The sequence below is a fragment of the Hakea prostrata genome, chromosome 8, assembly GCF_041222555.1.
Source record: "Hakea prostrata isolate BN-2017 chromosome 8, UWA_Hpros_2, whole genome shotgun sequence".
Taxonomy (NCBI): Eukaryota; Viridiplantae; Streptophyta; class Magnoliopsida; order Proteales; family Proteaceae; genus Hakea; species Hakea prostrata.
Window position 1 is genome coordinate 3,579,440 of NC_142607.1, and position 16,487 is coordinate 3,595,926.

General features: G+C 36.6%; 1 protein-coding gene across 1 annotated transcript; it reads right to left on the reverse strand.

Moving 5' to 3' along the window:
* Window positions 1–4,555: 4,555 nt before the first annotated feature.
* Window positions 4,556–16,302, reverse strand: LOC149006334 (mitochondrial import receptor subunit TOM20-like). The gene is made up of 6 exons (XM_089165186.1): window positions 16,084–16,302; window positions 15,694–15,772; window positions 15,398–15,567; window positions 15,242–15,289; window positions 14,079–14,165; window positions 4,556–5,481 (listed from the first exon to the last, which is right to left on the reverse strand). The coding sequence occupies exons 1-6, from the start codon at window positions 16,180–16,182 to the stop codon at window positions 5,353–5,355; spliced, it is 612 nt and encodes a 203-aa protein (XP_089021312.1). The 5' UTR covers window positions 16,183–16,302; the 3' UTR covers window positions 4,556–5,352.
* Between the last annotated feature and the right edge of the window lie 185 nt (window positions 16,303–16,487).

Here is a 16,487-nt window from a genome sequence, read left to right on the forward strand (position 1 = left end):
TATTTCCTTATATAAGAGCGCATATGGAATTAGATTAATTTGATGTGATGATCAGTGATCATGACAATTCGATGGTAATAAAATGGTTTCTTTTGTAAATTGATTACTGTTATGTAAATTTTCATAGGGAAGGGTTCTCTGAGCAACCACAATTTCCATATACCCCTTTCGTTAAAAATTTAAATTGTATTTTATATTAGACTGAAAAATAATAAAATGTTTAACATAACAGTGTATAGAAAAATGTAGATGTTGGAAGGAATTTTACTTCTTGTGTATTTCTAAACAAAAATATAATTAGCAAGACTACTCAAATATCGTATTTATAAATATAACTAGATCTATATGTGTATTTAGAATTAAACGGTAGTAGTTAGAAAAACTTTTACTTGTGCATTCCTAAACAAAAATATAATTAGTGAGACTATCCAAATGACGTATCTATAAATATATATCTAGATCTATATGTGTATTTAGAATTAAACGATAGTTGTTAGAAGAACTTTAATTTCTTGCGTCTTCCTAAACGAAAGTATAATTAGTGAGACTACCCAAATGATGTATTTATAGGTGTATCCAGATCTATATGGGTATTTAGAATTTGACATTACCTACTATTTTATTCTGAAATTTATTTTCAAGCTAATACTAAACTCTTTTTTTCCATCGACATATCATTATCAATGTATTTCGTATTTTTTTCAGTATAATATCAATTAAAAATGTATATCCTCTAGAAAAAGTATGTAGTATTTAAAGAGTAGAAAGATACAATTACCTATTAATTGACATTTTAAGGGTGTGTTTGATAATGGACCAAGAAATTGTTTTTGGAGTTCTATCATTTTCAAAACGCCAAAAAACGACCAAAATGAGTTGTTTTATCGTTCATAAGAAACGAGCCATTCCAATTTCGTATTGAGAAGGCTTTCAGCAGAACAAATTTAACTGGTTTTGTCGCTCTCAAAAATGACACGAATCTAAAAAATTATAAACAAAAAGAAATACTTAATATGAATTTTATTCACACATAACTTCCAACTCTTTCCGCTTGTGCTAAAATAAATCAGACATTTTGAGCAGTTTTATCAAATGGGTACAATTGTACTCTGACTGCTATTTTTTAGTGAGAGTGTTAGAAAACGATTCTTGAAAAAAAATATCGTTCTTAGAAAAGACCGTTACCAATCGCATACCAACGCTACAAGAAACCAACATCAATCTGCGATCAACAACTTTCTAATCTTTAACAATCATCAATTCCTTCTGTTGTTGGCACCGGTTTTGGCAATTTCTCTTTATGCATAATGGGTACAGCCAAATCATTTAAACTCTTAACTGAAAGCATCTTTAAAAGGAGTGAAAACTTAACCAGATATGATTAGAGGAATATTATCTACACAGATCTCCAAATATATGAAGGTCTCCTAGCCTTTTTGTCACTTCGATTAGCCATGTTTCCTAAGTTTTGCGTTCCAGCTCCATTTCCATCTCCACCGGATGATCCACTTTTAATAATCTTTGTATTTGTGTTGTCAAGAATCATATCAAGTGTTCTACAAGGACCACCGACATTGCACTGATCTTCTTTTGGATGACAGAAACTAATGGGAATGAGATTTTATGTAGAGACTTGTCAAGAACAGACAGTCAATGAATCCAATATCTTGACAAAGATCTTCAGTGACACTTTTTGTTGGCCTCTTTAGATTGCATTACATGATCTGTCATTTCAATATAATCTCTGCTGTTCATTTTTAATTGAACTAGAAACAACAAAAATTCGTATCAAATCAGATTCTTTGTGTCTATACTTTTTTTTTTTTTTTGGGTAGAAATTGCCCTTACATTTTAAGCATAGGTCTTAGGTTTATTCATCTTTCACCACATATCTTACTGCCCATGATACAGTAAGAAGGCTTACTCTTTATATCTGAAAAGCTTAGAACAATCATTGCTGATTCTCAATTTAACTGTAGCCTTTTTAAGCAATTCCACCTTGTATATGTGGACCAAGGTAGAGGAAGGATAGTTTGCTGCCACATATCGGGTGGGTGTCCCACCTCGACGATCTAAAAGAGGCGAGACTCTAATCCATTGTTTGGTGCAAAGTAATGGCACTAAGTGGATTGAGACTAAGATGATGATTTTTATTGTTTAGTCCTGTAGAATATAAAGCTTATCTTGTGATATATGTGTATATCCTATTCAGAAGAAAGTACAAAGATATTTGTGATTTAAGTTAGGAGTTTTAACACTCTGTATACATCGGAAAAGAGTAGGACAAGTGCCATTAGTTACAGTGTTTCAATTTCCTTCATGTTACCTATGTTTTCGTGTTCTTATGTTAACACTTTGATGATAGGTTTGACGGATAAAATAAACTACCATATACCCTAATAGAGTTTTGGTGATGTATCCCCACCTAACCCTTAAAACCAAGATCGTGACAGATTCAAACTCATAATGTAATGTTTAACTATAAGCTATAGAATTAATATACCTACTTATTTTATAGTTACACTGAACCAATCTAGCACCTCAATTTTGAAAACTCACCTATACAAAGTTTCACTACAACTTCCTTCCACTAACTGAGACAAAGGTCTACTCTAATAATGGATGGAGACAACTTAGTTAAATTTCCTTTTGTGCACTATACATGTGATTGTTGTTTACGTTAGAATCATTAAGGATCTTGATTAGAAAGAAATCTCATTTTTCCACCACACAGCAAACATTCTCCTCTTTCTCTAACTTCGTTAATGGGAAGCAGAGATTAAGTATGCCGTAGCTCCCTAGAAACCCACTGCCTCAGCAAAGAAGGATCAAAGAAAGTTCTGCAAAGACTGAGTCATGTTCCATCTTCTTCATACAGATAGTACATGAATCCAACACCAGTAGTGCACATTGCACAGAACCAAATTAAATTTCCACACAATTCATGAATAAAAGTAAAGCTCCCAATACATATCCTCCCCTTCACCTCCACCACAAAAGGGAAAGAGAAAAGTAGTGCAACTTCATCTTTCATGGCTGATGATCTCACCCCACTATTAATATACCGTACCATGCACACACTCTTTTGTATCTTCGCAAACAATCAGATGTTGAGAAAAAAACTCACTCTCCAATGGGTTTCTTCTATGAAATTCTACAAAACCTCCCACTTTATGGGTTTCTTCTATGAAATTCTACAAAACCTACCACTCCACCCATAAAGTGGGAAATTTGAAAACATAAGATTTTAGAGCTAACGTGTAGATGCACTGGTTTCCCTTTAATTTGTGTAAAGAAAAACATTCTGTAGATTCATATTGTGGCTTTAGTTAAGAGAGCATGCAAACACTATAGAAATCTTTTTATCCTGAAAGAAAAGAATGAACGACTGTACCAAAGACCATAATATAAATTGAGACACCCTTTCTCTTTCCACCAACTCATTTTCGCAGGAAGTATCATTCTCATATAATCAACCAATCAAGGATTCGAAAATTGGATTAAATGATCACTTTGAAAGAACTCTGTACAAAGGAAAAAAGTTTGGAAAGTGGGGTTTCTTTATATAATATAGAAAACAGCTAGTGATCACGGCATCTCCATGAAGGCACGCATGAACAAATCCTTTAAAGAGCCGCTACTCCACGACAGCTTAGCCGAAGTGGGCAAATTCCATTAAAAGAAAGTTAGCCACTGACAACATCATCCAATCCTACTTGCATAGATTAGATGAAAGTAGTTATATTTTGGTGTAATTCCCAATAACATCTTTCTAAAGCTCAATCTCCAGAGACCTCCTCAGCCAAGGTCACTGTTCCTAGACTCCAAGTGGCTTGTAGCTATGAACCCCTTTTTAAGGAAATGCTATACTGTTAATTAAGAAATCTGGGAAGATCATATCCAATTGTATTTTTTAACATGATCAATGAAGATATGGGCAACCCACCAGAGACATCCAAGAAAAATGTAAGATGGACAAAAAATTTGAATGGTTAGAGTTTCCAGCAGTTTCTCCTATTATATACAAAAGCTAGATATGAGGTGCATGCCAGATACCCAACTATTGAATCCGGAAGAAGCATTCCAAACATTAAAAAATACAAGCACAGATGTTATAGGAAAACAGAGCACTTGCCTTGAAGACAATAGAAAGAAACACAACATATCTGCAGAAGACCAATCAAGTGTGCAACTGGACTTTCCAGGTAATGATTTTCAATCCTAGGGTACCTTGTATTGGTTGCTTGCTTTTTCCACCACATGTTTTGAATGGTAATCAAAGAGTATCACTTAGTGTTGCACCACCGAGAATTATGTCATCAGCTTAATTTCAGCCTAACCAACATGTCATATTCTCCTTGGGAATTTCGAGGATAGAGAAATATACCCGACAATATGATCAACACATGAACTTTGTGTATTATAATGCTGGCATCATAAGTTCTTCAAAATAGAACTAGATACTTCTGTGGAGACGGTGGAAACAATGCGACCAACAGTGTAACAAAGACCAGCCAACCAGCCAACCAGCAGTGTTGAGGAAACACTGAAGAGAAGGAAACAAAGAACTCGAGTCGTCTATATCTCAATCAAATTCAGTTGGGTAGATAGATTCTTCCCTCCAACCTGCTCTTTTGATTGGTTCAACCTGCAATTCTATCAATGGCGACTTCAGATCTAATTAAACATTTTCATATGCAGACACTGTCCTGCAAATTCTTGAAACACCTCAGATTAACAATCCCAGTTCCCCTCTGAACAAGTATGGATTTACTCCATCTATCGGGTTCAGGAAAAGAAAATGACTTCCACTTTTCAAAAAACACCGAGAGTTCCTGTACCCAGAGTTTGGTAATCGACTAATTCCTTTGCTCATAATCTCAAGTCTTTTAACCTTTTTTTCAAAGATAAAAATCAAGTTCTGAGATGGGATGCCAGGAAAGAATGATATTAAGATTTCCGGTGTTCAATAAATTTTATAAATCAGATAGGAAATACACTATGGCTGGTTTTACAGTAAACCAAAAAAAAAACTACAAAATATATCATCCGGTTTTGTTTTAAATTCATCTCATCTAACACCGTCCAACTACTAAACCAGTAGGATGCTTCCCTCTTTAAATAGAATGGACAAAAAAGGGAGGGATAACCACACTTTTAGGCACCAACAGCTCTCAGCTAGAACTCATCTAGAATTAGAACTTCGAGCTTGATGTGCCCTCCCTTCGTGCCACATGCATTTCTATTTCTACATAGATCAACTCAAGAAACTCCGGCTGAAGTAAAACCTCGCAACAGAAAATTCAAATACAACCATCTCAACTCAAAGGATGGCTCAACTGTTTAATGTTCTCATCTTGGAGGGGGTGGTGGAGGAACATGAGACTTCGCCATTCCCACCCACACGACAATGCCAACTGCAAGGATTATCCAGCCACAAATGTCATACTTGAGATCACTGCTTTTCTTCTTCTTTGATGCCTGAAACAAAAGAATAGATGCTTGTACTTAGCTCAACCCAGAAACCAAGTGCAAGACAACAAGCTTCAAAGATCTTAGAAAAGGAAGGCGGTCACAACATAGATATATTGTTAAACCCAGCAGCAGGCCCTACTTGATATTTGTCAAAGCAGCAAAGGCCTACCATCAAAGGATTGCACAGTGAAGAGGTGATGGGTTCAACTCTCTTAATAGTCCCCACTCCCTAATATATAAGTCCCCATCCCCTAATATAAAGCTACCAGTTCCACACACACAAAAAAGAGGGTATTAAAGCCTTAAAGGCCTGGTCGTCAAATCTGCAGTACAAGATCCATCCATCCCTTATCTACTGGTGAAATTAGCCCCTGCTTCCTGATCATGTACTTCCTACAGCTGAAGTTGCATCACTTCAGAACATGTCTCTGATCTAATGGGTGGTAGCCAATGTCGAGCTCAAAAGTATAAATCGGCTGCTAACCACTGGATCGGCATATATGCTGACATGGCACAAGACAACTACAACTATATGAAATACAAAATCATGAAGTAGAAATCCGTGAATCCATCAAAAAACACTTGATAAGTCAAAACTGTCATGAAGTAGAAAGCCATGAATCCATCAAAAAAAACTCAATAAGTCAAAACTGTGAACCTACATTCTGTGTCCTCCAGAAGTGGAAAGAATAAGTAAATACAGATTGACCATACGGATGAATCTCACACAGAGTACTAAAAGCCCCCAGTTGATCCAGAATGCGTCAGCAGGTAGCTCAAAGTCAAGGACAGAAACTGGGAAGCACTTGGAGTACCAAGTATGTATCAATTAGAAGTTGGCTGGAGTATAGTAAGATAACACAGTATCACAGAATGAGGAAGACAGAAGATCTGGCCTGCTTGAATGTGCTAGAATTAACATGGAGATAGAACGGAACCAGGAACCCACCAAAACCCTTCCCTTGAACTTACCAAAGTGAACTATTAAATATAGAACAACATCATATGTGGGGCCCTCACTTTTTGTGAGAGAGCACAGGAAAGAATCCACACATGGACATGTTTGAAGTTTGAACCTAACTCCAAAAGTGACTGATAGAACTAGCCCGTACCTAGTAATCGAATTAGCTAATTAATTGACCAAATGACCGGCAAACGTCTTGAACACCTCCTATTCTAACTAGGACAACTTAAACTAACAGATAAACCTGAATCCCTAGCTCCTGCCCTTAATTTTAAGTTCATCACCATTCCCACTATACTGAAAAGCCATAGACCAAGGTCCAACACGTCCAAAACCCAACCCAAGGTATCTGTGGTTTTCCTATTTAATACCCTAGAGGAATGACCGAATGAGGACATCAAGGCAAGGTAGAAAGAGTAATTCCATATCCCAACAAAGAGACATGCTGAGTATAGTGGCCCAGAAGACAGGCTGTCTACGTCAAAGAAACCTAATAAGAGACCCAGGCCCAGATGCAATCCCAACAGAAGTATATAAGCATGGTTATCTAGACAGAAGGCAACCACAGGGTTGCCAAGGGTCCAAAACTCTAGCTGGCCCAGTGCCTATGGACCAAAGGTGACCAAGGAGCTTGGAAGCCCAGGCAACATCTTGATATTAACTATGTATGGAAACAATAATCATGAGCACAAGAAAACCACTAGATGACTGAAGTGGAACTATAGTGGTTCCAATTTACGAAAATAATGGTGACATTCAAAGCTGCAATAATTATAGAGACATAAAGCTGATGACTCATACTATGAGATTAACAGGGAATCTACTGAAGCACACCTGAAAAAAGAAACTGCCATGTACTTACGGACTCTTATACCTCATGACCAGATCTATAATCAACAGGGAGGATCTCCCTACAGTCTTTGTTGACTCAGAAAAAGTTTCTGATAGAGTCACCCTAGAAGTGAAGCATTTCAAATAAGTATGTCGATATAATTAAGAATAGTGTGAGAACTGTGGTGGCCAACACATATAAATCTCAATTACAAACGGTCAACATCAAGAACCAACTAAAAAGAAGACACTTTGTTACGCCTATCATGGACCATTTCACCAAGGAGATTTAAAATGTGGTGCCATACTATAGTCTTCTGTTGATGATATTGTTCTGGAGGATGAACAACGAGTAGCACAAACTGGAGGCTATGGAAATCACACTTGGACCCAAGAGGTCTTAAGATAAGTAGAATGAGAAGTGAAAAATTGAAAGTTGATCAGAGCAAGATATCGCAAAGTCAGTATTTTTAGACATTTGGCCCAATCATGAATAAAAAAGGTGATGTAGCAGATGATGTTCAAAGAGAATCCACATATAATGGGCAAAGTAGAGAGGTGCATCCAGATTGCTCTGTCACCAACATATTCCTTTAAAGAAAAATTTTACATGAGAGGCAAATGACTAGCAGCGATATATGGGGTAGGATGTTGGGCTTGGGCAGTTAAAAAGTGCCATACAGATAAAATAAGTGTAGCAGAAGCAAGAATGTTACAGCCATAGTCATAGCTCATTTTGGGGGCTTTTGATACTTGATAAGTTATGAGAAATCATCTAAAGACCGGATGGCCATGTCCCACAAAGACCTTGGGAATTGGGATGCTACAGTATGGAGTGATTTGACCCTAAGAGAAGTGGCGAGGAAAGACGTGCATTATTTAGACTGAGAGAAGTGGTGAAGAAAGACATTAACTATTTAGACTTTCCATCAAGTATGATCTCAAATAAAGCTAATCAGTGGGCAAGGATCTATGTAACTTGCTCCACTAAGTCACTGTCTATACTTCATGACGATGACGATGATGCAATCATCTTCTACCGGAAGCCTCCACCTCTTAACAACAAGGTCTAGGGATCATTTCAAATACAAAGAAGCAGAACTAAATTCCACAAGCTGTAGCAATGTATTCATTTTGATTTCTCTTTTAGCTTCCATGGATCCATCTCACACCACGAGCGAGTCTTCAAGAGGAGGTTAAGGGTCATTTTCCAGTTGTTCCTTGATCTTTGTGAAACATTTACCGTTTGGGAACCTAGCTACCAAGTTAAGAGAAGAGGCTACAAAAATAAGCAAGGTCTTACCTTAATAGTATTAAAAAGGGAATATTAGAAGACCCATTGCCTTCTGTATCGTCACAAGCTTCATGCATCTAAAAAATACGTGGCCCGTAGAAAAATAGATTACTGTCACAACCATGCATCCACTTGTTATGGAAAGCCCCCCAGTTCGTATCACTAACTTGTAACCACATGCACCAATGCCACAAACTCATTTCAAGAATAGACACACCAAACAATTGGGATCTCACTGGATCCAGCTAAAACTTTCAGAAGGTTAGATGTAACGCAGTGGCTGGATTCTAAGCCTGAGATCAGCTAAATGTAGTTTTCACTTGTCAAGCTCCCTATAGCTATTAGTTGGGGATAATGAGAGAGGGTAAAAAATTGTGCAACTGTCCTTAAGAAGTTTTGGAGCCATGCACCAAATTGGAGCCAAACATAATAATAATGATACATGAAACAGAAACTTTCTGCATTGTTTCTACCCCAAGATTTCAATGAAGTTGAACTATGACAATGGCACATAGAGTATAGTTAACGCTTACAAGGTTCTAGCTATAGAAGCACAATATACAATTCTGTTTAAAGCTCTGACCTATTGTCCATTAAAAAGTGGACTTATAGTAGATAGAGGAGGATAATAACTACGGTGAAAGAGTAATAGGGAATACTTTTGTACAAAACAGACACCATCCTAAAATCAAATGACAAATTCCATAGCAAGTAAGAACCATGGTAGAAGATCTCACTCTCGAGCGAGATCTCGCCTCCTAGAAAAATTGAGATCTCGACCATCTTGGCGAGATCTCGGTCGAGATATACAATTTTTTGGCATCAACTCAATGGCCCATCTTGGTGGATTTTAGGGTCCCAGTTGGGTTGAAACTTGGTATTTATACTATTTAAGGCATTTTGAACACATTGGTGGCTTTGGATTTGTTAGAAAACAACCCTATAAATGAATTATAAGTCTATCAATAGTATGAAACCGAAATGTTGTAGGATTAAGGAATGCAAGGTTATACAACATGTAATATCGAACCTTTAAGGCATATAGATGAAAAGCAAGTGTATCAAATGCATCAAGCAACCTTAATGTTATCAAAGTTCCATCCATATAAGTATCACAATCTAATTTTTCAATAATAGAATAATAAAACTATACAACCATTAGAAGTTCTATATAAGTCATTAAATCATAAGTTTATTCTCTACTTGTCTTATAAACTTATGATTTAATAATAGTAGTTGCAAGTGAAAATTCAGCCAAAATCCACAAAAAAAATGCAAAAATTGAGAGTTCCGATATGGCGAGATATGGCGAGATCTCGAGCGAGATATCCCAACTCTCTGCTCTCGACCTCCATCTTGTCTCATCTATGTCAAAAAACGAGATATATCGCGAGATCTACCACCATGGTAAGAACCATAAAAACTCCTCCCGAGCAATCAACAACAATTTCAGCCTCTACCAACAACAAATTGAAGTTAACAGGTCTGCAATCCAAGACAACTCAAATTAGCTGATTATCACTCATCTATAGATGGATAATATGCAACAAGTAGTCCAAATACACCACATGACCACCAAGGATGCGATCTTATGTCTCATTGACCACCAATTTCCTGCCCAAATTTCCCTGTCCAGCATTTATCAAAGTTGAACTAGCCCGTCTTCTCCACCATAGGGAGAAGAATCAAGTAGCCAGGATTATGGGAGCAGACAATCTCCAATCTCCTGCCAAGGTCTCATAATGAAGTCAACATTGATGCACTAGTATAAGGTTTTAAAACTGTCAGAAATTAGGACCCGTAACCAGCCTAGGGACTGAGAAAGGAGAAAGAATTGGATAAGAAAAACAGAGGAAGAGTGTTCGCTACAAGCCAAAGAAGGCAGCCTGCGATTAGGTTTTCCCCCCTCCCAAATTGCAGGTTATGTTTTTATATAGATTTAAATCCAATTACAATACCAAATTTCCCCCCAACTAATTAAAGGCAGGAATAAATGCTAGACGTAGAATAACATAAAGACTAAACCTAAGATCACTGAAAGAATCCAAATCTGGAAAATATCCTAGATCTAGTTACGTTCAATCATCCAAATATAGAAAGTAACCTATAACAAAGAATAGAATCTGATCTACCTAAATATTGCTTAATGCCCGAGCTACAAGCAAAAAGGAAACAAATCATACTACTATACTACTATATAAAAGGAAAACCGAATTCAATTATGGTATGTTTTTCCATTGGACTAAACTACCCCTACTTATTAACAACAGTTACAATTCTTTAACTAATACCTCCTTACCTCAAAAGTTATGCCTCTCTACATATAGTCACATCTCTTGTTTTTTAACAAGAGTTGCAACTCTTTAACTAATACCTCCTTACCTCAAAAGTTACGCCTCTCTACAAATAGTCACATCTCTTGTTTTTTAACAATAGTTGCAACTCTTTAACTGACACCTCCTTACCTCAAAAGTTATGCCTCTCTACAAATAGTCACATCCCTTGTTTTTTTCCTATAATGTTTTTCTATCGGACTAAACTACCCCTACTTATTAACAACAATTGCAACTCTTTAACTAATGCCTCCTTATCTCAAAAGTTATGCCTCTCTATGAATAGTCACTTCTCTTGTTTTTTACCATCCTTCCTTATTAACAACAGTTGCAACTCTTTAACTAATACCTCCTTACCTCAAAAGTTAAGTCTCTCTACAAATAGTTACCTCTCTTGTTTTTTTCCTGTAAATATTATTCATAACAACACAATCAATGCCTCCTTTTATCAGCTGTATTTCTAATTTATTACCGTAATATAAAAGTTCTTTTCAACAACAAAACCTAGAGGCCACTATGCAATAGGTTTGGCGTCTTCCCAGGAGAATGAAAAAAAAGGGAACCATATGGACAAACTTATTGCAATCTCCAACTGCAAGTTCACATATTTTGTTCTCTTCGAATGTCTAATTACTTTGCCGACTTGGATGAACTGCATTTTGAATGTTGAGATTTCAATATGACTGTTCCATGTGTTCTCTTAATTGAGAACGAGTATCTTTTGTTTAAAATATTCCTTCACTCAGTGGCAGCAGGTAGGTCAAGATTTTCTTTGCTTATTTTATTCCAATTCCAATTCCAACAGATAAAGATTAGTAATCAATCAGAGGTATGTAGTTTTTCAAAGAATTCCTCCCAATATATTATGTCGAAAGATTTCCAACTGGATCAATACTATAATATGGAATCCTGGTTTTGTCTAGAGACTGAAAGTGAAAATCACTCTTGATGGTATTTGAATTCCCATAATGTCGAGCTCTTTATTCTTCTAGTAAGTTTCATCAAAAGCATATTCGATTGCAGAATTGATGAACAAGTCGATGGTTGCCTCTAGCCTTTGGCGAAAAATCTTGTGACAACATGCTCCTACTTTCTCTGATACGGTGGAGGCACATATCATGGTCTCTTCATCGGTTCCTTCGGCACCCAACGAATTGATCAGACAACATTTGTAACGAGTTTGCACCTTGCAAATTTATTTCCGACTATAAGTTAAAATAAGAGCCAAAACCACTCCACTCAATGTATCTTAGGCACATAGAGAAAAAAGTTTGAGTTCTTCCCCAAAGAATCTGAACTGACGATCCTCTTGACATCAGAAGAAGGAAAACCGTCTACTCAAATCGCCACCTCCAAACTCAATCCCTGACTCAAAAAGTCAAGATATTCAAGACAGAATTTAGATTCGTGCCTCAGGTAATGAACTAACCATCCCATGTCGCATTTTTCCTCTATTCCTCAGTGCTGCTATCACATTCAGACTTGGCTCTGCTACAATAGAGTAAAGAAAATTCGAAGACTTGGCTTCCTCTTTTCAACAAGACACACAGTCCCCACAAGATAAAAGACAATTTATTCCAAACTGATCTTCTAGCAAAAGTGATAGTGGCTTCAGGTTTTATCATGCGCTTAATGGATAGTACTTGAATGCCCACTCATGGTTTTATTATACTCTTCTTCTGAAATCCAAAAGTTATCTTCTACGTGTTAGTTCTATTTTTATTCTGTAAGCATTCGCAAAATTGTAGACATATCTCCACCAATCTCCCCTTCTCCAATCTATTTTTATTCACTGATCTCCTTTTTTTCTTTCCTTTTTTAAATTTACCACTACTTCTATCATATTTATTGGGCTAATGTGAAGTTATAGAGAAGATCCTGAGAAAAGGAAAGGAAAAACAAAAAACTCATTGCTTTAATTGATGAAAGAGGCCAAAACAAAGTGTAATCTAGCCACTTTGAAATATGAATGAAGCAACAGAATTTGTAGTTCATTCATCCATGAATCAAATTTAAAACTTTTGAGAGAGGAGTAAGAGTAAATAGAAAGCACGCATAGAAAGAAAACATGAAGCACAACTTCCAAATATTTTACTCCACTATTTCTCTCTTTTCTTCTTTATAACTTTCAAAATTTGAACTTATTCTAAAATGACTAGAACTTAAGACCAACTAAACAAAATTAAGCATTACTACTAGGGAAGCTGTACTCTGTATTAATTACTTAATCATAATAAAACCAAAAAATCCATGTGCATCTGCATGTGAGCGTATATACTTGTATAGAAATAACAGAAAGCACATGTCCAAGGTTGTAGTCAAAGATTGTGAGTCATAACCTATGTGCACACCCATGGTTATGACCCCAACTTGTTAACGATCCCCTCCAAGGTGGAGTATACATATGAAATGCTCCAGCTTGGAAGAATAAGAACCACGGCAGGTCGGCAGCAAGCATAAGATTTGCATATTCCATACCACTTCTCCACTAACAAATTCCCAAATTATCACATTCTTCTAATCCAAATCACCAAGAATTGTTACATTCCAAAAAACCCTGCAAATTTGAAATAGACTACAAAAGAGAACTATTGTTATGCTTATCCAAGCCATAACAAAACCTTGCAAGAGATTTAGCAGAACCCAACATATTGGCTCAAAACAAATTTAGCACATAAGATACGAAATGCAGTTTAAGATTGTCCAAATGGGTTGGTTGAGCCTTAGCAGAGAGGAAACTCCCAAAAATAAAAATAAAAATATTGTAAGGGAGACACAATGTAATAATTCAGAAAAGAAACCTAACAGGATATGTCAGAAAGAAAATATATGAATTACACAATTTGATACTATTTTAAATCCAAGAAAGGAAAAAATTATGGGAAGGTATATAAAGAGAAGCACAAGATTGCAACTTCGTCAATATAGTCATATGATCATCCAAAGAAAACAAATTCTTGAATAACCCCTATAGTTAAAAGAGGGTATGTTAAGTTAAGTGTCTTCTTAACAAATTCACGGAAAACCCTCATAGTTTATGAGTGTATGTTTAGTTTAAGTGTCTTTCTTGCTCCAAATCTGAATAGTCTCAGAGGTTCAGAGTTAGTGAAAAGTGGGGAGGAAAATTTATCGCAGGATAACAATAGCATCAAACCTGCACAAGGGTTTGCAAAGTATGTACCTTCACATTTGAAGAAGTTGAAGACCCTCCCCCCAAAGCTTGCTGACTAATCCCGTGCTTATGGAGCTCCATGTGCAATTCTGGGGCCTAAAAGCAACAACACTAGAATATTGACTACAATGTTGCATTCAAATATTAATTCAAACAAATGAAACAAATAATATATAGGAGGCAAGCTTAATCATGCAAAAACAATTAGAACATATAAAACGAACAAAACTAACTAAGCACAAGCTCTCTATCTGAGAGGAAAAGGAAACGAGGGAACTAAGAAGCTGAAAAAGAAAGTGCAAACTTCTGCAATTGTGATTAGAAATCTCAACAAGTATGAAAGCTAGACTTTTCAAACTCCACCTTGTTAATTTTCATATTCAAAACCATGGAATTTTATTTCACATTTTACTTATAGTTGAAATATTGCACAACAGCATTTATCAGTTAAAAAAAGAAAAGTCACCATTTTATTTTTGCTCTCCTTCACTTAACGTCCCACAAACAGAGCCAAAAGAAATGTCAACTCAATAATAGCTCAAACAACCAGAAAACCATGTATGTCTGTTCTGTTCATGGACCTTGTGAATCTCAGTAATGGGAGAAAAAGAAAGGAAGAGAAAGAGCATTCGGAGTGAAAACAAGCACATAAAAAATCAGAGTAAGTAACATTACAACCATGAGGCTTGAAATTGCAATTTTGACAGACAAACCAGGCTCACACCTTGAGGCTTCCTATAGAAAATTACTGTGCTCATTTTGCTAGAATATTATTCCAGCTGTTTGTTATCTTTGAAACAGTATCTAGCAACATCAAAACGTGCTCCTATGTTCAAATGAAAAATACCCCGGTTAATTCGACTTTGTAAAGCAACAACTCCAAATAGACCAAGATGCCTAGACCATCTATAAAAGGGTTTAAGAGAAAGATAAATATCCAGAGATTTAGAATTTTCAACAGACATGTACAACCATGACATTTTGAGTTAGCCAAAGACACTGGATCGACCGCGGTGCAAAGAAACTTAAAGAATTGTCAGATGCCCAAGAATTGTTGAACAGTAAGATTTAATAATGGTGAATGCGTGCGACTGGAATAAGACATAGCATGCATGGCTAAACAAAAACAATTAGAACAGTTTACCAAAACCACAACAAGGTAAGTGGCGTACCTTGGCGGTCACCTCTAAAGACTTGAGGTAAAGCTCGTTCCCTGGATCCTACGAAAGAACAGATTACTGAATCCTCCCTAATGGATAAAAATAAAACATAGGATGGAAAATTGACATTGAACTAAAAAAACATTGAATAGAGGATATAGGATGTACTTCATCCACTGCTTGCTGAAAATACTGAGACGCTTTATCAAATGAAATCTTGGCCTCACTATGGTCAGGATTCATAAAAGCATGGGAAGTGTGTGCGTTCCCCAAGCACCAGAGTGTGTCGTGCCTCTTTGGATTAACTACCAAAGCCTCCTCTAATTTAGAAATTGCGTCTGCGAGAATATAACATAGTGTAATAGAATCCAATTAGATTAACACGAGCGACCTTAAAATTTTTACGTTGAATAGTCAATATGTGTTTATCGCCTTGAAAATTTTAACATGACGAGAAACCTTACCGTTTATCATAATCTTTGACTCGGAGACAGTTTGGAACTGTGACAACTCGAGAAGAGCTCCTCCCCACCTCGTTAGGTTCTGGAAACAAATCAACAAAAAAGAAAAATCAATTAGATTGGTAACAATGAAGAACACAAATTCCAGTGCATTATAGTTCGACCACTTCTTCAAAACAAAATTTTAAGCGAGATTCTCCACCGTCCCAGATGACCTTTTGAGATAGCAGTAAACTCACAAAACAGCCGTCGTTGTTTAACTACCATTCAATCTATAATAGATAGACTTGGGCGAACGAATAGAAGAAGATTTGTTTGATGAATAAGATGTTGGATCCCTAGAAAGTGAACAAGAAAACACGAAGGAATAGGTTAAGAGTAGAAGATACAAACATCTGCATCATGCGGATTCCTGACATAAGTTGCCTCTGCGGTCTTCCGGGCATGCTCAAAGAACAAAAGACGATCGAAATCATTCTGTGGCATCTCCATTGCTCACAGACAACGGGTCTCTGCTATCCTGATCGGAACTACTGGAAACCTCCTTCAACTCCCTTACGCTAGGGCTTGCCGTTCTCTACACTCGCGCCGGCTTCTGGCATAAAATGAAGAACACAGTTTATATACATTGTGCACATATCAGATGACGCCACGTCAGAAGCTTTTAAGCGCCTACGTGTGCTCCTGTCATGTTACCGGGTTCATCATCTCTTGTCTTCCTTCAAACTTCCAAGCGCCTTTGAATTTTTTATTTTTTATTTTTTTGACCAAAAAGGATGTGTCTTAGATTTTATTTA

Coding starts and splice junctions, on each gene's coding strand:
- LOC149006334 (XM_089165186.1), bottom strand. CDS start 16,182: ATGGAGATGCCACAGAATGATTTCGATCGTCTTTTGTTCTTTGAGCAT. Junction 15,290..15,397: donor TTCAGCAAGCAGTGGATGAA/GTACATCCTATA, acceptor GTTCTTTCGTAG/GATCCAGGGAACGAGCTTTA. Junction 14,166..15,241: donor CTTTAGAGGTGACCGCCAAG/GTACGCCACTTA, acceptor TGTTGCTTTTAG/GCCCCAGAATTGCACATGGA.